The sequence below is a fragment of the Candidozyma haemuli genome, assembly GCF_002926055.2.
Source record: "Candidozyma haemuli strain B11899 chromosome Unknown A_2014730914, whole genome shotgun sequence".
Lineage (NCBI taxonomy): Eukaryota > Fungi > Ascomycota > Pichiomycetes > Serinales > Metschnikowiaceae > Candidozyma > Candidozyma haemuli.
In genome coordinates, this window is record NW_020289906.1 from 207,193 (window position 1) to 229,675 (window position 22,483).

The window sequence follows — 22,483 nt, forward strand, 5'->3', positions numbered from 1 at the left end:
TAAGTACTCTTTCTAGACTCTTCTTCAGTGGTTGAGACATTCTCTTCCACCGCGGTATGAGCGCGGTAACCTCATCGAGTTCCTTTTCTTTTTTTTTTTTTTTTTTTTTTTTTTTTTCAAATACTGCAGTACTACTGCACTACTGCCTCCCTATAAATAAGCAGGCTCATCCTCATCGAATCAATTTTTCTTTTTTTTTTGGCAACGCTCTGCCCATCGATCAACATAATGGTTTTGGATTGCAAAAACGCCACCGCTCATTTGGCTTCTTACTCTAAAAAGGACGGTTTGGACGTCCAGACCTTGATCGACTCCGCCAACTTTGGTGGTTTGACCTACAATGACTTCTTGGTCTTGCCTGGTTTGATCAACTTCCCAGCTTCCGAGGTGAAGTTGGAATCCAAGTTGACCAAGAAGATCACCATGAAGAGCCCATTCTTGTCTTCTCCTATGGACACTGTCACCGAGGAGAACATGGCCATCCACATGGCTCTCTTGGGTGGCATTGGTATCATCCACCACAACTGTTCTGCTGATGAGCAGGCCGAGATGGTGAGAAAGGTTAAGAAGTTCGAGAATGGTTTCATTAACGACCCTATCGTTATTTCCCCAAATGTCACCGTCCGTGATATCAGAAGATTGAAGGAGACCATTGGTTTCTCTTCTTTCCCTGTTACTGGTATGTTTGATTCTTTTTATTCGTGTGTTTCATGATGAACAAAAATACTGTATAACTTTCGTTCTACCGATTTACATCAAACGATGTTGGGGACAACCTTTATCTTTCCCCTGAGAAACACAAGATCATTGAAAAATTTTTGATTACTAACAATTCTAGAAAACGGTAAGCCAGGCGCTAAGCTTTTGGGTATCATCACTTCCCGTGATGTTCAATTCTTGGACGATGACTCCATCAAGGCTGGTGACGTTATGACCAAGGATCTCGTCACTGCTAAGAAGGGTATCACTTTGACCGAGGGTAACAACATCTTGAGAACTTCCAAGAAGGGTAAGTTGCCAATTATCGACTCCGAGGGCAACTTGGTCGCTTTGATCTCTTTGACTGACTTGCAGAAGAACCAGGACTACCCTGATGCTTCTAAGTCTTTCGACTCCAAGCAGTTGTTGTGTGGTGCCGCTATTGGTACCATTCCAGCTGACAGAGAGAGATTGGACAAATTGGTTGACGCTGGTTTGGATGTTGTTGTCTTGGACTCTTCCAACGGTTCTTCCGTTTTCCAGTTGGACATGCTTAAGTGGATTAAGGAGAAGCACTCACACTTGCAGGTTATTGCCGGTAACGTCGTCACCAGAGACCAAGCTGCTTTGTTGATCGAGGCCGGTGCTGACGGTTTGAGAATTGGTATGGGTTCTGGTTCCATCTGTATCACCCAGGAGGTCATGGCTTGTGGTAGACCTCAGGGTACCGCTGTCTACAATGTCTGCGAGTTTGCTCACCAGTTCGGTGTTCCATGTATCGCTGACGGTGGTATCGGTAACATTGGCCACATCACCAAGGCCCTCGCTTTGGGTGCTGACTGTGTTATGATGGGTGGTTTGTTGGCTGGTACTTCTGAGACTCCAGGTGACTACTTCTACCGTGACGGTAAGAGATTGAAGACCTACAGAGGTATGGGCTCTATCGATGCTATGCAGCTGACTGAGACCAACGCCAACGCTTCTACCTCCCGTTACTTCTCTGAGGCCGACAAGGTCTTGGTTGCCCAGGGTGTGTCTGGTTCTGTCGTTGACAAGGGTTCTATCACCAAGTTTATCCCATACTTGTTCAACGGTTTGCAGCACTCCTTGCAGGACATTGGTGTCACTTCTGTCACCGACTTGAAGGAGAGAGTTTACGGTGGTGATGTGAGATTCGAGTTCAGAACTGCTTCTGCCCAGTTGGAAGGTGGTGTTCACGGCTTGCACTCTTACGAGAAAAAGTTGCACAACTAAAGATGAAATAGTGTTTCCATAGCCTAAGTCGTCAAAATCATAGTATTTATATGGACTAATTAAAACGATTCTACGATATAAAACACAGCCAGTAGAGAGGGAGAGCGCGAACTTTAGGGTGAGGTGTTGATACTCCAATGAGTTACTACACTAGGAAAGAACCTACAGCGTCAGGCCAGAATGCTTCGACCAATTTAGACCAGGATTTGCATCTCTCCAGAGACGCAAAGTACAAGAAATCTGAGGCCGAAGTGAAGGAGTGGATCTTCAGTACGCTCAATGTACCGCAGCAGAAGGTGCAAGAGTTTGAACATCATCAACAAGACCTTATAGATATTCTAAAAGACGGAGAGTTCTTGTGTAAGCTTGGAGATTTGGCTCTTCCTGGCGGTCCAACCAAAAAGTATAAAAACCTGAGGATGCCCTTTGTACAAATGGAGAATATTCTGTTTTTCCTTCAAACCTGTGAACACTTGGAAGTACCACACGACGAGATCTTCCAGACAATTGACTTGTTCGAGAGGAGCGACCCATATCAGGTTATTATCACATTAATATCTTTTTCAAGAAGGGCCAATGAAAAGACCGCCAAGATCCCCGTGATGGGGCCTAAGGTGGTGAAGGTGAAACCCCAGGTACCCAAGAAACCTCTTAGCCTAAGAAATTAGTGTGATCGTGAATGACCAATTGTACAACGTCGATCCACTACAAGCCCTGAAACCAAGCGTCTCCAGTTGGTAGATTGTTGGAGACATGTTGGATCGGTGCCCTTGATTTCGCCTACATGTCTCATATACTCGCGAATCAAGAGTCCGTTTACGACGACCTTTAGAGAGATCAGAACAATCTATAACAATATCATTGATGGACTATACCTTCCTGAATTACAATAGAAAAATAATCATGACTACCCCGTTTCCTCGTAGTCTGGAGTTCTGTACCTAACCACTGTTGCATCCTGTTGCAGCCATATTGGAGTCGCATCGCAAGCCCTAGTGTTTAATTCTAACGGACCAACGGAAAACTGTTTATAGTGGTCTGATCGAGAATATTCTTTGTCTCTTGTCTTTTCTATCTGAATTTTCTACTCATTTCATTTTTTACCGTATGTCCACCTTATGGCTCCTTGTCTGGTGATGGGGGGGTTACTAGTATATTGTGCAGGCTCATCTCAGGATCTATCTTTTTTTTTTTTTTTCTTTTGGGCTACCTCTTCGCATTATTTTAACATTATCACCTATTGGTTCCACACCTCATCTCCTCGAAAAAGAACCACTACACTAAACCTGAGGTTTTTAAGAAATCCATAATACGTTTTTCTGGCTGCATTTTACATATACCGCATTTCATTTCACCTATTAGCATCCTATCATGTCGTCAGACGAACTCATCTGGGACGTGATCAATAACCAATTCTGTGCCTTTAAGATCAAAACAGGCAAAGGTCAGGACTTTTGCAGAAACGAATATAATGTCACTGGTTTGTGTGAACGAGCCTCGTGTCCGTTGGCCAACTCCAGATACGCTACAGTCAAGAACGTGGAGGGTAAGTTGTACCTCTACATGAAGACAGCTGAGAGAGCACACATGCCTAAGAACCTTTGGGAAAGAGTCAGATTGCTGAAGAACTTTGCCAAAGCCATGGAACAGATTGACGAGAACCTTCTTTACTGGAACAAGTTTTTGATCAACAAGTGCAAACAGAGGTTGACTAGGTTGACCCAAGTCGCCATGACAGAAAGAAGATTAGCATTGCGTGAAGAGGAGAGACACTATGTCGGTATTAAACCTAAGATTAAGAGAAGAGAGGAGAACAGGGAAAGAAAAGCTTTGGCTGCTGCCAAGATTGAAAAGAGCATCGAGAAGGAGTTATTGGAGAGATTGAAGAGTGGTGCTTATGGAGACAAACCATTGAATGTGGACGAGAAGATCTGGAAGAAGGTGCTCGGGAAAGTCGACGAGGTCGAGGAAGAAGAGGAATTCGACGAAGACGACGATGTTGTGTTGGAGAGTGGAGATGAAGACGATGGTGGAGAGGTTGAATATGTGGAAGACGATGGAGAAGATGAGTTGGTCGACATGGAAGACCTCGAGAGATGGCTCGGCGATGGCTCTGCCAGTGAGTCTGAGGAGGAGGATGACGATGATGATGATGACGAAGAGGAGTCCTCCAAGAAGGACGCCAGCAGTAAGCGTGCTGCTCCTCAAGACAAAGCCTCCAAGAGAAGAAGACCTAAGGTTGAGATCGAATACGAACAGGAAGACAATCTCCAAACCAACATCGCCGCCTAAGCGCCCAGCATACAAGTCACCTAATAGCATATTAATCCAATGTACCATAGACATTACCCCTGTACTATTTTTGTAAGTCCATCAGATCTATGCAGCTCTTGGGTCGGTTGCAAAAAGGAAAACGGCGGCTACGGATGCCAGTGCGGGACGGAACCCGAACGGCGCTAGCCACGGAAAATAGATGGCTTTCCCCAGTACTCTATTACCATTCACGAGCCTATTTTTCTGCAGATTCTCCGATTTTGTGTTTCTCGGCGCCCGTAAATTATGTATTTCAGATGGTATTCACACTTGCATGAGCACGTCACTTTTAGTACTTTAGTCTTGCCTGTAGCCACCAGCCACCATTTCGGTAAATTTTTTTTCTTCCATCCATTATTTAACAAATCATAGATGAACCTAGAAAGTCTTAGTTCCCGGCTTCACTGGACGCCCTCAAGTGGTTATCCGGATTCAACAACCACTACCAAGTCGATTGCAACAGAGCATGTACCAGATTTAGCCCTCCTGCTTTCCAATGCAGTTGCCAGCTTAGCCACCCAAACTTACCGACTCGACCTCATATCACTTTCCCAGGCAGCCAGAGGTGCTCAGGCTTCGTTGACTGCCATCAGTGCTCAACAGGTTTTGGCTACAGCTACAGATCTGCTGGTGTTGGCGGACGCTACAGAAGCATTGTTCCATGCCTCATGGAATTTGAAAGTCTTGAAGGACGATAGGAACAACTACCATTATGAACTCAATCGGGGAGGCAATATATTCTTCTTCATTGTTTTTTGCATTATTTTTGTTTACACGACGGGCATGTTGGTGTGGTCAAGGTACCACTGGTATAACATTACCTTCTTCTGTGGGTTTGCTTTGCAAGTGTGCGGTTTCTTGGGTAGAATTCTTGCCTTTAGTGATACTGCTAATCTAGATTTCTACTTGTTGCAATTCGTTTCACTTACCTTATCGCCGGCCTTTATCATGGCAGGAGTGTACTTTTTGTTTGCACAGGCGGTCATTTTGTACGGCAGGTCCTATTCGGTTTTAAAGCCAATGTGGTACTCTTACTTTTTTATCACCACTGACTTCTTGTCGCTTGTTGTGCAAGGTGCTGGTGGAGGTGCTGCTTCCATAGCTACCAAGGAGCAGCGTGATCCTTCTCCTGGTACATGGACCATGTTCGGTGGTGTTCTTTTCCAAGTCATAGCCATGTCCATCTTCCTAATCTTCTGGTTTGAATTTCTTAATCGCTTATATTACAAAGATGCCTCTCGGATAGAGGAAGATCATCCTATGAAGAAATGGAGTATAATGAACAGCTTAAAGCTTTTGTTCCATACCAAATCTGCTCGGATTTATAAGGAAAAGTACTTGGAGCCTTTCTACAATCCTAGATACAAAGAGATTCGTTCTCGCTCCTTGGTGCCTTATCTCCCATTAGCTCTCACCACAGCTGTTATTACAATCTACATCAGATGTATATATAGAGTCGTGGAATTGAAACAGGGCTTCAATGGCTACTTGATACGGCATGAAGTTTTCCTCATGACACTCGATGCATCTATGGTCGCAATAGCTGGGTTGATCTTCATACCTTTCCACCCTGTACTTGTATTTGGCAAGAAAAACGTCCTCAGATTGGCTACAATTAAGCGGAATAGAGATGAAGATAACGAAGAAAAAGGTGACTTGACAAAGAACGAAAGCCTGGAGAATGAGAGAAAGCTGCTGGATAGTCCTTCGTGAAACATCATCTGATATTCAAGAAACCTAACAGTAATGTTTGATCAAGAAATATCTTACATCAATATTTATAATTTAAGAAATGTTCATACAATGTCTTTGAAAACTCTCTGTATCATCCATATAATGTGGTGATTCTCACTGGTAGAAGAATTGTAATTTTATACAGTGTAATATTCACCTCTCACGCCCAAAACGATCAGCAATGAGTGGACAGTAAGGTGGGTCTAGAACTATAAAAGGATTTCAACTGAAGAAGGATATTTGATTTTTTATTGATATTCTTGATTACTCGGCAGTTTACTCACTTCGCACAATAATTGTAAAATCGGCTGTACTACCAGACTTTATGGAAGAAAACTAAAGTCGAGCTAAGAGAAGAAAAAAAAAGAAATTAAACAAAAGAAAGTGAATAAGTGATCAAAGGTTTTAAAAAAGCGTAAAAGTCGGTATAGGGCTCTATATACGTGAGAAGATTTTTAATGGTCGGAGCTTATGCTCTCATCATCCAGTCCTTCACGAAGCCCTTGTCCCTTTTCCTTGTAAAAGCTACGAATGTCATCCACGAACAAAGGGTATAAGAGGTCCTTAATCCCTTCGTTTCGAGCTATTTCTAGAGCTCTGTCGTATGGAATCCAAACGCCCTTGAGATTCATAGATCCATTCCTGATCACTTTTCTTCCTTTCTCAACTTTCAAGATTCCATCTCGCCGGCCTCTTGACATTCCTGTCACGTTAAGCAACTTAGTACCGTTCACAAAATTATCATTCTCTCTCCGAGATACCACAATTCCGTTTGCTTTGACCTGATAGCACATGGAGTCTTCCTCTTCCCAATAGACTGTAGCAACAAGCGGCTTGACGATCTTCCGATTCATCCGAGAACTGTTAGAACTGACCTTGCTCAATGAGTTTGCCGATCTGAGTGAAGAAACACTGTCAATATAGCTCTGGGACAGGTTCTCGAAGCTTGAGCAGGGCGTCTCTGGCAACGGTTCAATGCTTGGCCTTTTGGCGAAGGGCGTACCAAGATATGATGTCTTATCGTCTGAACTCCAGGGACTTTCCTGTTTGACCATCAGACTATGGTGATTTGAGAAGTAGCTTTCATCGTATTGGGTGTTAACAACACCGCTGATCTCAAAATTATCGGGTTGGAAAGGTGACCCAAGTTCTTCGTTCGTTGAGGGTGCAAGAGTGTTTCCGAAATGATAATGTCTGGGGTCTGGGAAATGGCTCATCAGTCTATGAAACAAACTATCAAATGACATAACGATTAAACAACTCTTCTTTTTTTGTATTAATGTTTTATCTTAGGAACGAAAAACCAACAAATGAAATATGGGTAAGTACAAAGAAAACGGCGATGGTCCGCTTTTAAATCTCAAGCGGCAATGATTTAGGATCGAAGAGGAGATGCCTCGAATGATTTTCTCGATTTTCTTGGTGGGGGCCAAAAATGGGTTAGCGAAAGATAAATCAAAGGCCAGGATATTAGATTCAGGTGAAATTCGGGGTACAAGTGTGTGTTGGAGTTTCCTTGGAGCTCAAGGGTAACTTTCGCCTTGCATCTGGACAATGATTCTAGGCACGGTACTTATGATCTACAAATATTTACTTTGTAACTAACGAGATCAATGGGAGAGGCTATGATCGAATGACAAGAACATGCGGGATGTGCGTTATTGACTACAGAGAGCGGGCCATGACAGAATGACGGCGAGAAAGGCCTACAATGAACAGTGATCCATGCAAAGAAATAACGGGCCTGATAAACTACATCTACCAATGGCCATTGAATGAGGTGAAAATATAAGATCGACATCCCGTTGAGAGACTGAACGATTATCATTATCCAAGGAAAAGCAAACCATCTAACTCCTGTGAAGAAGCTGATAAAAAAAAAGAAAAGGAACAAATAATTTTGAAAGGCTAGAATTCGAGTTGCACTTAAGCCAGGAAAGGGTCGGAGAAGCGCCCGAGTATCATATGCGGCAGAAAACTGCAAAAGAAGTGTGGCTAGCTACGGCATAAACATGCTTTACATATAATAATAGAGTTTCTGACAATGGGTTGTCATGTAGTGAATTTTATCTCCATGAAGTGCAGTTATCGAGGGCGTTAAGAGGATGACTGCTTTGACGAGAAAACCTCAAGTTGTCGGATTTGTAACAAAGATCAAATTATAGCCCTATCGAAGCTTTTGAATAGCTTCTAGAATATTCATTAAACTACGGCATCGAGCCGCTGGTGCCATGCAAATGGTCGCTTCATGGTTTGGCAAAGTCTGTCGGAGAGAGACACAAAAAAAAAAAAAAAAAAAAAAAAAAAAACAGCATCCGAAAAGAAAAGGGACCAGCCAAATTATGGAACCAACGCAAGGGAAAGGGGAAGAAACAAATTAATAATGGAATAAATAATTACAAGAAAAAGAAATATAAAAGGAACAAAGAAAGAGAAAGAATAACGACGAGAAGGGACGAAGACCGAAGAGACGACCAAATGAGAATTATTCAGCTTGATTGGTCGTCAAATATTTACTAGGTTTCGTTGTAGATAGCAATTTAATGTGTGAAACAAGAATATAACTCCAAGTGTAAGAAGAACAAACAAGGCACATCAGGTATGACATTGGCAACGCTTGCTATACTGTCATGTCCACGGGCAAGGCTATCATCCCAAATAGACGCTGAGGTTAAGAAAGAAGTTACCAATATTATGGACAATACGGAGTGGACAATGGGAAGAGGCGAGGTCTTTCATCAAATTCCCAACAGCAAGCTTTGGTGGGTGAATGGAGCCAAAGCCAGGTTAAATATCCACGGATGATGATTGTCAATCCAGAAACGAGTAACACTAAAAAACTTTAAGCTCAAGTGAGTACAAAAGGAGTTAAGGAGCGGCGTTTATTTGTAATTAAGCCAGTGAGAGAGGTGGAGTAACAAATTGTCAACTCGGGAAACTATAGCAAGTCATATCCTGCGTTATACCCCAGTCCAGAATAAATCTTGCGCCAGAAGTAGGTAAAGCCATTCTAGTATTGGTCAACGTGGGAAGAGGGGTGGTGGAAGAAGATTAGTATCAAACAGAGCGTAATTTACTCAAAATCAGGTTTACTTACGATTGAAGCCACCATGATCCTAGGTACATCGCATTTGATGTTCCCCCATATGATGATTTTCAGCGCGACATACTGATTAGTGCGTCCTTTTTCTCACCAGCGCACGGAGAGATATCCGAACCAGCCTGCTTTACCCAAAAAGATCATTTTCTCCCGAGGGAATTGTTACCACTTTCTATAATATCTCCGAAGTATTAAAGTTTCGTTTGCGGGTGCTCTGCATTACCTTAGCGCTATCTGCCTTTTTCGTTATCGCCCAATTCATTGTTGAAGTAACCATACACCGCAATGTCATCGCCTGCTCCCATTCAGAAACCACGAAGGCGGTCGTTTCTAGACCACGGAGGAGCAAACTCCATCAACAACTTTGCATCCTCGTACACAAGAGCTCAGTCATATGTCGGCCTGTCATTATTCGAGGATGCAGAGGGCCAAGACGATATCTCCCCGTGTCTGTCTCCAGTACCTCCCTTGAATCGCTCAGAATCAACTGTGAGTGACTACTTCGCTGGCCAGAGTCGATCGCCTCGTACTAGCCAGGGCTATGACCATATTGACACTTTTGACTTTCCTCATGCACAACGGTCCGATGAAACGACTCCCTTGAACGGACATCAGGAATCCAGCGTTCGGAGTAGTACTTCAGGCAGCATATTTTCTCTTCCACATGCTGGAAATTCCACTGCTGCTCAAACAGTATTCAATTCCCTCAATACCCTTATGGGAATTGCTGTTTTCTCCTTATCATTCGGCTTTCGACTTTCTGGCTGGGTCCTCGGGCTGATAATCCTCATTTCATGTGCAGCCACAACCAACATGACAGCTAAGGTACTTGGCGCTGTCTTGAGTAAGAATCCTCAACTCCAGACCTATGGCGATATTGCACATTTGTATGGCGGAAGCCGCATGCAGCTTTTTGCAACCATAACGTTCACGTTAGATTTGACCGGAGCAGCTCTTTCACTCATTTTACTTTTTGCGGACTCATTTCATCTTCTTTTACCGACCGTCGATGTGAGATTGTTTAAAATATTAATTGTTGTCATTACCTTCTTCATGAGCTTCATGCCCCTTACCGTCTTATCCATGGTTAGTCTCACAGGAATAATGAGCACGGTTAGCATTTTGATCCTCGCAATAACGAGTGGCTTCCTTGTGAAAAAGGGCGAAGATGGCTCCCTTTTGGGACCATCAAGCACGAGCCTTTGGCCCAGCTCTTTATTGGAAGTTCTTCTTAGCATAGGCATTTTTATGGCTCCATGGGGTGGTCACCCGGTATTTCCAGAGCTCTACAAGGACATGAGACACCCAAACAAGTACAACAACTGCTGCAACGTGACTTTCCTATCATGTTTAAAGTTAGACTTTCTAGTGGCTGTTGTTGGCTACCTTATGTTTGGAAACAATGTCAAGGACTCTTTGACAAAAAGCTTAATGGGTAACACGAGCTTACCATCATTTATCAACCCACTTCTTTGTGTGTTCTTGGGATTACTTCCAATTTCCAAGTTATCTCTCGTTGTCCGCCCAATAATTTCCGTTTACGAGAAACACTTCAGAATGAACGAGTCAAGCGTCTTGACGTACAAGGACGGCAAAAGATACCGCCCAATCACACCCAAAAAGATCGTTTCCCGGATAATTTTCTTGGGGATCCTATTCATTCTTTCGTTGGTTTTCACATCATTCGGGAAAGTTGTGGCATTTTTGGGTAGCGCAATCTGTTGCACAATTTGCATAAGCTTACCGTTGATGTTTTACCTAAAGTTCTTTGCCGACGAGTTATCTGCGTTGCAAAAGATCTTCACTCGCATAGGCATTTTTGTAGGATTTGCCGGAGCGATCCTCGGAACTTATGCTTCGTTTGTGTATGAAACGGCATAACTCTCATGAAAATATGCCTTTGAGAGGACTGTTTAATTTTACCTTACAGACAATGTTTTTCCCATGAATTAGTGAACGGTCTGGCCTTATTCACTTCAAATATTTATTATAGTTATTTTGCACACTTGTTTTAATCGTCAACGTCTTTATTCTCATTTTCGCTGCTTTTCTTTGGACCTTTTTTATGCGTTCTCTTTGACAGATACTCTCTCATCTCTTCTGGGGTTACATCATTCGCCAAGATGCTTGTTGCGTAGATGAAGTTATCATGCTGAGACTTGGCCAAATACTGCGCCATGACTTGCGAGCCTGAGAATGAGGAATGGCTTCTTGTTGCTTGCGGCATCGACGACCCAGAAAAGGAATTATGATGCACAAGCTGAGGCATTGAACCATTCATCGAGTTTCCGTAGAAACTATTGGATCTAGAAGAGCCCTGCATCAGTGGTGGATGCTGGGGAGCCATATACATAGGCTGTGGCATAGGGCTGAATGCATGCTGGTGATAGTTCAGGTACTTTCTGTGATTGGAGTTCAAAGACAAGGAGGAAGAATTCTTAGATGCATACCAATGCTGCGAATAGGCATCAGCTGGGTCACGAAGATGATAGCCTGATTTGCTATGACGCCTCTGCTTAGGAGGTGTGGTATTTCTATTAGTAGATGTCGTAATGTCAGATCCAATGATGATAGAAATGTCATCGTCATCTTCATCGTCATCCTCATCATTATTTTCAGCCTCCCCATTACACTGGCCAACAGCATTCTTGAGCTTACTGTCAGTCTCCTTCGCAATGTCCTTTTCGCAGCCAGTGGAGTTCTTCTTTGCCTGGCCATTCTTCAGAGTTGGTTCAGGCAGTGATGTCACAGCTTTTCCTTCAAGGGGCTCGCTATCAGACTCCAGAGAGACTATCGCTTTATCATTTCTTGCAGGCGAAGTGCTGATTCCAAAAACCATAGCTGCTTCTTCTGTGATCAAGGAATCATCCTCTGGATGTTCGACAACGTGTGGTCCTTGTCCATTTTCATTATGACCACTGGCATCCTGTCCGGTGTCTGCTCTAGAGAGATCAATTTCACTCAGATTGAAGTACTCGAAGCTAGCGTTCTTCTTCTTAAAGCTGAATTTTGGAGGATTTCCACATCTATCTTTGCCGAAGCTGATCTTAAAGTCCTTATACTTTTCATAGAATTCACCATTATCACCCACAATAGCATTGATTTTGGAAACATTTTGTGTATCCATGAGCTCCACGAGCCTAATAGCATTTGAAATGTTCATGAAGTTGATAAAGCCACAATCCTTGTTATGATAGAAGTTGATTTGTTCCAAATCACCAAATTTCGAAAAGTCTTCACGTAACGTCTGTTCGCCTGGTAATTGAAGCTGCTTATCGGCATTCAGCTTGCCTCCTTTCACTCCAATGTAGACATTTCTAGAGGCGCCTGCAGTCACAGCCAAAGCAATATCTCTGCTCAAAGGACCGGAGTGATTCTTTCCCCAGCTAACCTTCACATCATTACCATGAATGATTAATTGATGTAGGACCTGATGATTAAGATAAAATTTCAAAGCAACAGCAGGATCAACGAAAGTGATGAAGCACATACGTCTCGCCTTGATGAAATTAATGCTTTCAACGAGCCCTCCGGCCCTCACATTGTTAGCAATCTCCTCAACCTGGGTATATGGATGCAAGTTGCCCAAGAAGATTGTTCTATTTCCAACGTTGAAAGGGTCAGGGTTGTATTGATAAGGATGCATCTGGTTGACTGGAAGTGAGTTAGCAGCTATCTGAGGAGCAAACATTGGATGAGCCTGTTGCATTTGAGTTCCAGGCATTTCAGAACCGTAGGAGTAGAAATGCGAGTCGTCTGGATGGCTTGCCAGTATTGGCGCAGCAGGCGAAGATGCATGGCTATCAACAACACTTACACTCTCCAAAGAAGCGCTTAACTCTGAGTCAGCCACAGGCACGTTACCATTGGAAGCATTAACCTTGACATCCGCCTTTGGCGAGATCTTACCAAGTTCACTGTCGTTGGCTAATGCGGGAATCATATTGTCTGAGGAATGCTGTGGACTTGATAAAGGACTAACCACTGCGGGGTTGTCAACATCAGTAAATCCACCAGCGGGCGATTCATCATGCTCCGGAATGTTTTGAATCATACTATTAAGCGGCCGCTTTGAGATCTTAGGAGAAGAAGATAATGAAGCTTGTGATCCGTTCGTTGGGGGCTTTTGGAAATGCGAGGTCAGCGAGTGACGAGACGTTTGTAGTTCAGTACGATCGCAACGATCACGATGGAACTTGACAAGCAAGCATTTGGAAGACATCTTCTCAGAGCCACTAAGATCAAGCTGACGGGCGTGGTCACGTTGAACCTGCTTAGAATAGTACTCATATACCTTGATTGCAGCATCAATGGAAGTAAAATGAACGAGAAGCTTCAATGTAAGGTTCAGTTCATTGACTGAAGATTTGAAGTCTTCGATAGAGCCAAACTTGGAGCACTGAGCACGAAATTTATCTTTCGTTGGCGCAAAGAGCTCGGGAGAGGCTAACTCAAACTTTATGGTAATACAACGCGTGGCATTGTATTCCAAGATATAGTTGAGAGTTTTGAGCTTAATAAAGTCCTGCTTAGAAAGGTTATTCGAACCCACCGGGGGCTGAGCGTTGAGTGACATGGACGAGCATGGCTCGTTGAGGGAAAGCTTCAAATACTTGGAACCCTTGAGCTTATCCTTAAGCGTACGCAAATTATGAGAGCTTTTCGTGTACTTGTGGAAGAAAGCCACAGATATCTTCGTGTTGACGAAAGAAATGTAGCACGTTTTGACCTCCGACACGTCTTTAATATGAGAAGGCGGAGTGGAGGTAAACATCTTGCAGTACTCGATAGGACCATGGTCGATCTCAGACAAGAGCTCATTAAGCGAAAGTTCAGAGCTCAAATGCTTGAGAATCACTGTTCTGGAAAGGTTGAGGTGATCCAAGCCGGATTTGGCATGAGGGTGGGTCAAATAAGGCACAATCGGCAGCAGCAGCAGCAGCAGCATGGCACGCTGGTGGTACATTTGCTGAGCCAGAGGCAGCTGAGGCTGGGGAGGATAGTAAGAAGGCCGGGACACGTAAGGGTTCGGCGTGGAGAGCAAATTGGCCGGGAGCATGGACAGGTAGTATGGACTGTCAGGAGGATACAGTGGGGGTAGCGGGAGCCCTTGCTGTAGATGAGCAGGCAGCAGCATATAACCTTGGAAAGGCGAATTCTGTATGTTTGGATCCGCGTAGAGATAACCTGAGTACATGGTGGGAAAGTAGTTCTTTAAAAGCGAACGGCGGAAGTAAACGAGTAGCGAGGGATGAAAAAAATCAAGACGTGGATTCAGTCGATTTTCACAGCGACTAATAGGAAACGGGCGACGCCGGTTTGAAAAGCTGTATTCCTGGTGTTGGAAATTGGGATAGCAGGCGGTGTATGGGAAAAGTGGACGTGGTTGCTTTTTTTAGTAGTTGTTAGGGAGATATGTTTTTTCGAGGTTGGCGTTCTCAGAAAAAGTGGTGAGAACGGGCCAATGTGGAGAACCAGACAAAAAAAAAAAAAAAAAAAAAGGGCGGGACGGGAAAAACAGTAGAAGCAACAGAAACAGAACAGGAGGAAGAAACAAATAAAAAAAAGGAAATCCTACAATGGCAGTGGAAGAATCTCCAGACGCGAGTTTTGGGGGGATAAAAAAAGCTTATACTACTAAAAAAGAAGGGTGCTTAGTAGACGCCGCCTTGGTTGTGAAGCCGTGTGTGTCTGAAAAAAAAAAAAAAAAAATAACACTCCTCCAAAGACGGCAGAGGCGTGGGCAGGTGGCCTCAGACAAGAGAGAATAATAATCTATTAAAAAACCACGAGAGCGAAAAAGAAAGCAAAAAAAGGACACCAACAAGGGAAAAAAAACACATCCACACGGCGGCAGAAAGCTAAGAACAGCGCACCAAAGAGCGCCGGGTCCGTACGGATAGAGGGAATGTAAAGTAAGGAGGAAAAAACAACCGATTCAAGCGTTGGCGCAGAAAAGGAGGTTGGCAGTGGTCCTAGGGCGAGAGAGAGCTAGGGAGAGCCAGGGCCAGGGGACAGGGACAGGGCCAGGGCGAGGGCCAGAGAGAGGCAGAAAAAAAAAAAAGCCTGAGAAACCAGGCTTTAGGTGGAATGGCAGGGCCAAAACCTGTGCGCGCTCGCGCCGTGGCGCCAGAGCCTCGAGGCACCGCATATAAACCGTGTTTGGTTGCTATGGAAGGAAGAAAAGGAAGGGCCCAAAGGAGAAGTGTAGGGTAGAAAAGGTGTCTGGGTTACTGGATATGGAAGGCGGGTAGAAAGGACGTTGTGTGGGTTATGGTGACAGGGTACTCTGGCAGCAAAGGTTAGAGTTGTATTAAGGGGTAACTCTCACTGGAATAGGTAAAAAGAAGAAGACGAGGCATTGGGAGAAGCGCACCCAGGGTAATTTTTTTTTGTGGTTTTTGCCATTACCGAGCGTTCGCACGGTTGCCTTGGCCTGGCCTGGCCTGGTTGTTTGTATGGGATGGGTGGCTGCCTGGGTGGTGCCTGAAGGGACTCATGTAACCCAATTTCGGCTTATTGCTTAGAATTGCTAAGGTAAACCAATGCATCAGGCACGGCTGGAGGATCAGGCGGTGGTTGTGGTGGTGGCCAGACGGCAGAAACGGGGGACGATCGTTCACGCGTATAACAGGAGTTTCCTGGTACAGAGTGGCTGCGAAAGTCCAGACGAACAAGACAAGGCACCAGAGGCAGTGGAGGCAGATTGAGGGCAGCAGAGGCTTCGAGGAACAATAACAGGTGGATTTCGAAAAGTGGAATTTGTGCTAAGGCACGGAACGAAGCTTGGAAACGGTAGGCACGAATTTGGTATGGCGTGGTTGGGCAACGACCGCAATGGTTGCAAAAGAAGGCCTGTGCTTGTCTTTTTTCTTAGACCAATAGGGAAAGAAGCCCTGCGAAACACCAATAACCATAGACACCAGGGGGGCAGGTGGGGGGCCGCCCATTTGTGAAACTTTAGCCGACGGTTAAAGCCGATCGCCGGATAAACCTATAGCCTACTTGTAACGTTCAGGGGGAACCATGTGTGCCTGGGGCTACCACATGGAGGCGGTAGTGTGGTATTGGGCTGGGATCAGCATTGGCTGCGAAAATACTCGAGCGCTCTCTGAAACCCCCATTGAGGCCACAAAGCCGCCAGGCCAGGCCACAAAATCACACTCGTCTGTGGCTCGAGTTATATATGGTAAGGCGAAGCTGTGCAATTGGCAAGGTTGACCGTGGCATGGGGAAATTTACGGAATTGGTATTATGAGACATACATGAAGGTTTATATATCTATGCTTTTTTTTTTGTCAGATCATTGAAGTTCAGTGGTTGTCTAGTCGAGGGATTAGGCTTTGTGCTACTGTATACGAAGCTTTGTGGTGGTATGGTGATCTCCTAGCTGGACCAGGCGTTGTGATTGGTCAGTATATTTTGGCTTCTGGGGGACGGTTCACATGCTTGTATAAATACCGCAATCGAAGTTTATGGTTATTTGAGATGTGAGATATTTCCTTGAAATGTTAAAAAGAAAGTCTTGTCATACATAAGCAACTACTGAAGAAATTCGGATCAGAAGAACGATAGTTGCGAAAAACGTGCGTGGAAAACAGGTGCCTAGAGCCGCACTCACTAAGCATTCCAAATCAGGTATTTAGAGTGATTAAGGTGTTGTGGTTGGTTTTACAAAGTGGTAGGAAGTTGGAGGTTGGAGGAGCACCATGGGAAGCCATTTTACAATTGGACTACCAATCAGGTCGCTGGGATCGGGTGGATCGCTAATAGGAGCAAAGTGTACCTTTGATTTCAATCACGTGTGACTTGGCACGTGACTGCATTTTGATGATTTCCCCTTCCCGTCAATGGTTTCGCCTCCATTAAGCGAACCATGAAATCACTCGATGCACCTTTCCGTCCCCATGGTATCCCGCTATAGTGTACTTACTTTCACCCTCGGTGGCCATCAACAATCCACCAACTCAAAACTCAGTTTGTGAGTGGAAGGCCTCCTACCTGCAGGTCATCGCACACAGGTTTTTTCGACCCTGTTCCCTTGTTTTCTTTCTCTTTTCCTCTTTTCTTCCCACTTGATTCTCTTCACGTTTTGGATCAATCCATCCTCGCACTTGTCTGAATCAAATTAGCATCCATTAAAAATGGCTACTCAAGAGGTCCCCACATTCAAGTTGGTGCTCGTCGGTGACGGTGGTACCGGTAAGACCACCTTTGTCAAGAGACACTTGACTGGTGAGTTTGAGAAAAAGTACATTGCTACCTTGGGTGTCGAAGTGCACCCATTGGGCTTCCACACCAACTACGGTGAGTTGAAGTTCGATGTCTGGGACACTGCCGGCCAGGAGAAGTTTGGTGGTTTGAGAGACGGTTACTACATCAACGGTCAGTGTGGTATCATCATGTTCGATGTCACCTCCAGAATCACCTACAAGAACGTTCCAAACTGGCACAGAGACTTGGTCAGAGTGTGTGAGAACATTCCAATTGTCTTGTGTGGTAACAAGGTTGATGTCAAGGAGCGTAAGGTGAAGGCTAGAACCATCACCTTCCACAGAAAGAAGAACTTGCAGTACTACGATATCTCCGCCAAGTCCAACTACAACTTCGAGAAGCCTTTCCTTTGGTTGGCCAGAAAGTTGGTCGGTAACCCTCAATTGGAGTTCGTTGCTTCCCCAGCCTTGGCTCCACCAGAGGTCCAGGTCGACGCCGACTTGATGCAGAAATACCAGCAGGAGATGGAACAGGCCACTGCCTTGCCATTGCCTGATGAGGATGATGCCGACTTGTAAGTATAGCCCCAGCCTTAATAAATGTCGGTCTAGTTAATTGTTACATTATGTTTCTGTGTATTGAAAAGTTTGGGCCCTAGAGCCATGTGTGTAAGTTTTATGACCAATAGACGTAATCTATATATTTGGAGCATCTCTAGCCATGTGAACGGCAATAGCATTTTGATCTTCTTCAGCAAATCGGAGGACTGATGGAGGTGCTGGTACTCCAGCAGGCATCGGTGGAGGAGGTAGACAGAGTGGTTCTTCTTTGATCTCCTCTTTACGGCCCAGTTTCTCTTGCTCTGCTTTTAGGAGCTGATCCCTAGCAAACTTCTGTGGAGACGGTCTTTTGCTGTATACATAATCAAGGTCAATATCGAATTGGTTCTCACTGAGATCCCAGATGCCTAGTTGTCTTGCCTTCTCTTCATAGTATGCACAGTATTTCTTGATATGGTTTCTTCCTTGTAGATGAGATTTTCTGACACTCAAGGTGTCATGTGTGAGGTATGACTTACAGTAGTCACAATAATATTTAGGCATGATGAGCAGATATAAATGCTTATTGATAAGTTGGTGCAGCCTGGGATGAAGCGCTACTAGTAGGTGGTAAATGCAGGTATATCAAAATGGGTGCAAATGTTCAATATATGGTTTATAGTAAGCCCGACAAGATCTCGCCATAGAAATAAGGGAGACGAGAAAATGATAAAAAAACTAGATATAAAATATTCAAGACTGATGTTTATAATTATTTCCCTTAGAGTTACCTTGTACGCGGATGAAGAGACCCAGTTGAAGTGCGCTTGAGACAATCACTTTCGAACACAACCTTGTATACAACATCTCTTTACTTGATATTTTGAACTACTTAATAAGTCAGTTTAATGACATTTATGGTTTCATCGTCTGAAGGCCGTTGGTAAAAGATACTGAAGTTGGAGTCACGTGCACATATTTACTCAGACTCGACCAATAAAATTCACGGCACCTCCAATGAGGCCTTTCGGTACGCACACGTACCCGAGACTCGGTGAAGATTGAGTAGAGCTTTCAAGACAAACGCACTTAAAACTCGTATCCAACCAGCATATATCACCATGTTCAAGCAATCGATTGTATGTTCTTTTTGAATTCAAAGCATTAGGATACCGTGCTGGATTGAGCCTATCGGTCGAAGCGGTCAATTCAATGATTTTTTCCAATTGTCAACATGTAAAATTTCCGCTTAGCTGGCCATCCGTCAATTCACCCAAAATCCATTGAATAATTGAAAATTAAAGCTTTAAGTGACACAGGTCAAAGGATGTTATACCCAATTGAAGTTTTTCCATTTATTTACTCCAACTTTTGTTTGACTTTCCACCTAGAATCAACCAGTTACACCTTCTGCATGACAAAAACAACGAACCATTCATACTAACAAACAGCGTGCTTTGTCTTCTAGAAGATTGTTGTCTGTGACCCCAAGAACTCACAACGCTGTGAGCGACTTGTACATCCAGCAGATCAAGCAGTTCAAGCCATCTCCAGTGAGCGCTGACGCTGAGGGTATCAAGCACTTCAAGTTGCCATCTAAGCCAGCTATCCCATCCGATGAGGTCTCTGCTGACGCTGTGAGCGCTTACGAGTCATCTGAGGTCGAGACCGAGTCTGCTCCAGCTGCTGGCTCTGGTCAGGCTGCTGAGGAGGACTGGTTCGTGTTCCCAGAGGAGGAAGAACAACAACACTAAGCATTACAAGGCGAGCCCTATGTAGGGCCAGCATTGTGACAATATGTTCTTACGAATAAAACTAGTTTCATGAATAGAGTTCTTTCACTAGCTTGCTCAGGCGATGCCAGATGGAGCGAGTTTTTGTCTCGGCATCAAATAAACGAAAAGAAGATATAAATGTAGAGGAAGGGATGATCGTAGAAGTTAAAGAGAGAAGTTTACCCTCTAGAGGTCTCTTAATATCAACTGTGCAACTTCTATAGAACGGTTGCAAATCGCATCGAAAAAATACCACTATAAGTGAGCATCAAAACAATAACACAGTTATCACCACCAACCAAGAAAGCCTTATAATCCTCAATTTGATGTCTGAGCCTCGGAACGTTGAGCCCATTGAGAGCGCTTCAGAGCTTCTTAATTCCACCCTTCGATCAAAAGGATACATTAAGGATACCCTCAGGTTCCCCAGTATTGATTGGAATGATCTCACCAAAGACCAACCCGACCGCAAGTCACTTCGTAACTTCGAAGTGACAAACACAATTTTCGACAATGATAAGAACGTTATCAACATATTATACTCGCTACTTAGAGCAATTGACAGGCACAATGACCAACAGAAGGCGCTTTACCACAGTTTGAGCCTGAAGAACAAAAGGATAGAAGTGCTTGAGAAGAAAGTTGAAAGCTTACTGTTGATTAATGAGAAGCGAGAACAGAAGCTCGAGAGAGTGGTACAGGTTGACCAGACCCTCTTGGAGAAACGGAACGCAGACTTGTTGAGAACGATCAAGAAGCAGAGTAATGAGTTGGCGCGTCTCAAAAGCTGGACTGGAGAGATTCAAACCAAATATGACATTGAGGTTCGGAAAAAGAACATTGAAATATCTCAGCTCAAGGATAAGGTCCTAGATTCCAGAGACTTATCGTACCGGTTGTCGTATGGTCGTGCTGATGCTTCAGCAGCACGTTCCCAGGTTGAGATTAACCCTAGTGTTATTCATAACAATATCCACACGATTGATAATGATATACTACCGAATCAGGATACCACAGAGATGGGCCTGAGTCAAGCCGAAGCGCTCAAGTTAGAGTATGACGGAATTGCCAACCAACTTTCCGAACTTAGTGAAAACTTGATTAAGGAAAACTCCAAGTATGCCCATTTTGTGGAAGAACTCAATACCTATTTTGATAAGCTCAACACACAGCTCTCGAGTCTGAATTATAAGAATCTTTCAGACGAACATCTTGTTAATCCGTCAGATGAGATCGACTTGGCTCGTATATTAGAAGCTACCAACACTGAGGTTGACCCATTTGATCATGTGTCGAGTCCTCTACTATCCAACGTCTACAAGAACAACCACTATGTTACTGCATTGGTGGATTTGGCTATTTCAGGTGGTAAGCTGTCAAAGAAAAGCGACGAGGATGAAATTGAAAGACTAAGGACGGAGAATGCTCAATTATATGAGAACCTAGATGAGGCGGTACAGGCCCTTGAAAGATGGCAAAAATATGCTCCCGGCAATCCAAACAGGAAGTAAAGATTACTCAATGGAGGCTGTTGACGGGTCAGATGACATCTTACCTTCGTGGCTCTCTCCAGACAGATCCGCCACTGTATCCTCGCTAGATGCCATCTTCTGGTCGAACAAGTGGAGTGAAGAAGGCGGTTGCACATTATAAGCGTCCTCAAAGGTATCCTTCCCTACGCTTGACTCGTGCTTAGGGATAATGCTCTTCAGTGAGACGCACCAAAGTGGGAAATCTCTCACCACCTCATATCTTACCGAAACTTCGGCTCTATGTTTGAGGGAAACATCTCCAGTCAAGGTATCGTGATGCAAATAAGTCCGCAAGAGGACGCCTGAACACCAAATATGGCTAAAGTTTGGATCACTACCTTCCAAAACTTCGGGCTCCATTGTAGGACAGGGCGAGATAAGACCAGCCTCTTTCAAGTCTTTCTCCGTCTTGATTTGTTTATCCAAAGCAGCTCTATAAGATGTGTCACTGTCTTCTTCATGAGGATTTTGATCTATGCTTGACCCATCATCGTCAAAGTTGTCCAAGACTTGATTTTTGATGAAGAATTTGACAATTCTCAACATTTCACCAGGTTCTAAAGTTTCAATCTCGAGGTTCCTTTTTGTTCCGGTAAAGGGTTTCTTCACCACAACAATGCCTCCAACACGGATATTCTCCGAAGAGTGTTGGTCTTTGATTTCCTTGACAGCTTTGGGCCCATTCAAGACATCTTGGGCCATGCTTTGTACAATAAGGGACCGGTCGAATAAGGAGTAGTAATGCGCCAAGATGCTTCTGGCTTTCTTCTCTACTCGATGCAGCGTGGAAATGCTGCATCCGGAGTAATCGACAAGCTTTATGGCAGAAAGTCTATCGACCCGGCGTCCAGTAAGATTCATCCTTTCATAACGTGATTCATCGTCACCAAGCCCATTAGTTTGGTTATCGAAGCTTTCGACTTCTGAAGGAAATGCCCTTGGACTCAGCAACTCGTTGCTTTTAGATTCGAGTTCTGTTGGACAAGAATCTTCATCACCTGTGGTTTTTGGTAGCTTTTCATCTTTGGAGAATGCCAATTCAAGGTCTTTTAAACGGTATGCAGATTGATCTGATCTGAGACGGATGATGCAGCATTTAGCTATGACAAAGATCCCTGTCAAGACGACCAAAGCAAAAACCACCACTGTGATAGCCACAGAGAGTCCAATTGCTTGTGGGACCTTCATTTTTCCCGTTAATGCTTTCTATGGGTGCCATTTAAGACCATATATGACCATGATAAGTGGTTATATATGATGGCTGCGAAATTTGGCTCTGTTCCGCCAGGAGGCGTATATGAAACCGATTGAGACATGCGGCAT

The 22,483-nt window shown here is 44.2% G+C and overlaps 12 protein-coding genes across 12 annotated transcripts; 8 read left to right on the plus strand and 4 right to left on the minus strand. All coding sequences in view use genetic code 12, as the record gives it.

The window, feature by feature from the left end:
• Positions 1 to 228: 228 nt before the first annotated feature.
• On the plus strand, positions 229 to 1,953 carry IMH3 (IMP dehydrogenase; the record flags this gene model as incomplete). Its single annotated transcript, XM_025483849.1, has 2 exons — positions 229 to 679; positions 839 to 1,953. 2 exons carry the CDS (start codon positions 229 to 231, stop codon positions 1,951 to 1,953), a joined length of 1,566 nt encoding a protein of 521 aa, XP_025342064.1.
• A 137-nt stretch (positions 1,954 to 2,090) lies between these two features.
• On the plus strand, positions 2,091 to 2,621 carry SCP1 (Scp1p; the record flags this gene model as incomplete). The annotated part of the gene is made up of 1 exon (XM_025483850.1): positions 2,091 to 2,621. One exon carries the CDS (start codon positions 2,091 to 2,093, stop codon positions 2,619 to 2,621), a length of 531 nt encoding a protein of 176 aa, XP_025342065.1.
• A 703-nt stretch (positions 2,622 to 3,324) lies between these two features.
• On the plus strand, positions 3,325 to 4,245 carry MAK16 (ribosome biosynthesis protein; the record flags this gene model as incomplete). Its single annotated transcript, XM_025483851.1, has 1 exon — positions 3,325 to 4,245. The coding sequence occupies one exon, from the start codon at positions 3,325 to 3,327 to the stop codon at positions 4,243 to 4,245; it is 921 nt and encodes a 306-aa protein (XP_025342066.1).
• Positions 4,246 to 4,638: 393 nt separating this feature from the next.
• CXQ85_000092 (RTA1 domain-containing protein) lies at positions 4,639 to 5,979 on the plus strand (the record flags this gene model as incomplete). The annotated part of the gene is made up of 1 exon (XM_025483852.1): positions 4,639 to 5,979. The coding sequence occupies one exon, from the start codon at positions 4,639 to 4,641 to the stop codon at positions 5,977 to 5,979; it is 1,341 nt and encodes a 446-aa protein (XP_025342067.1).
• Positions 5,980 to 6,455: 476 nt separating this feature from the next.
• EFH1 (KilA-N domain-containing transcriptional regulator EFH1) lies at positions 6,456 to 7,247 on the minus strand (the record flags this gene model as incomplete). Its single annotated transcript, XM_025483853.1, has 1 exon — positions 6,456 to 7,247. The coding sequence occupies one exon, from the start codon at positions 7,245 to 7,247 to the stop codon at positions 6,456 to 6,458; it is 792 nt and encodes a 263-aa protein (XP_025342068.1).
• Positions 7,248 to 9,385: 2,138 nt separating this feature from the next.
• On the plus strand, positions 9,386 to 10,981 carry AVT1 (Avt1p; the record flags this gene model as incomplete). Its single annotated transcript, XM_025483854.1, has 1 exon — positions 9,386 to 10,981. One exon carries the CDS (start codon positions 9,386 to 9,388, stop codon positions 10,979 to 10,981), a length of 1,596 nt encoding a protein of 531 aa, XP_025342069.1.
• Positions 10,982 to 11,111: 130 nt separating this feature from the next.
• CXQ85_000095 (uncharacterized protein) lies at positions 11,112 to 14,297 on the minus strand (the record flags this gene model as incomplete). The annotated part of the gene is made up of 1 exon (XM_025483855.1): positions 11,112 to 14,297. One exon carries the CDS (start codon positions 14,295 to 14,297, stop codon positions 11,112 to 11,114), a length of 3,186 nt encoding a protein of 1,061 aa, XP_025342070.1.
• A 2,947-nt stretch (positions 14,298 to 17,244) lies between these two features.
• Positions 17,245 to 17,892, plus strand: GSP1 (Ran GTPase; the record flags this gene model as incomplete). The annotated part of the gene is made up of 1 exon (XM_025483856.1): positions 17,245 to 17,892. One exon carries the CDS (start codon positions 17,245 to 17,247, stop codon positions 17,890 to 17,892), a length of 648 nt encoding a protein of 215 aa, XP_025342071.1.
• A 117-nt stretch (positions 17,893 to 18,009) lies between these two features.
• Positions 18,010 to 18,417, minus strand: CXQ85_000097 (uncharacterized protein; the record flags this gene model as incomplete). Its single annotated transcript, XM_025483857.1, has 1 exon — positions 18,010 to 18,417. One exon carries the CDS (start codon positions 18,415 to 18,417, stop codon positions 18,010 to 18,012), a length of 408 nt encoding a protein of 135 aa, XP_025342072.1.
• Positions 18,418 to 18,974: 557 nt separating this feature from the next.
• On the plus strand, positions 18,975 to 19,607 carry ATP14 (F1F0 ATP synthase subunit h; the record flags this gene model as incomplete). The annotated part of the gene is made up of 2 exons (XM_025483858.1): positions 18,975 to 18,992; positions 19,305 to 19,607. The coding sequence occupies 2 exons, from the start codon at positions 18,975 to 18,977 to the stop codon at positions 19,605 to 19,607; spliced, it is 321 nt and encodes a 106-aa protein (XP_025342073.1).
• A 347-nt stretch (positions 19,608 to 19,954) lies between these two features.
• CXQ85_000099 (uncharacterized protein) lies at positions 19,955 to 21,139 on the plus strand (the record flags this gene model as incomplete). Its single annotated transcript, XM_025483859.1, has 1 exon — positions 19,955 to 21,139. The coding sequence occupies one exon, from the start codon at positions 19,955 to 19,957 to the stop codon at positions 21,137 to 21,139; it is 1,185 nt and encodes a 394-aa protein (XP_025342074.1).
• Positions 21,140 to 21,179: 40 nt separating this feature from the next.
• On the minus strand, positions 21,180 to 22,348 carry CXQ85_000100 (uncharacterized protein; the record flags this gene model as incomplete). The annotated part of the gene is made up of 2 exons (XM_025483860.1): positions 21,180 to 21,183; positions 21,204 to 22,348. 2 exons carry the CDS (start codon positions 22,346 to 22,348, stop codon positions 21,180 to 21,182), a joined length of 1,149 nt encoding a protein of 382 aa, XP_025342075.1.
• Positions 22,349 to 22,483: the final 135 nt, after the last annotated feature.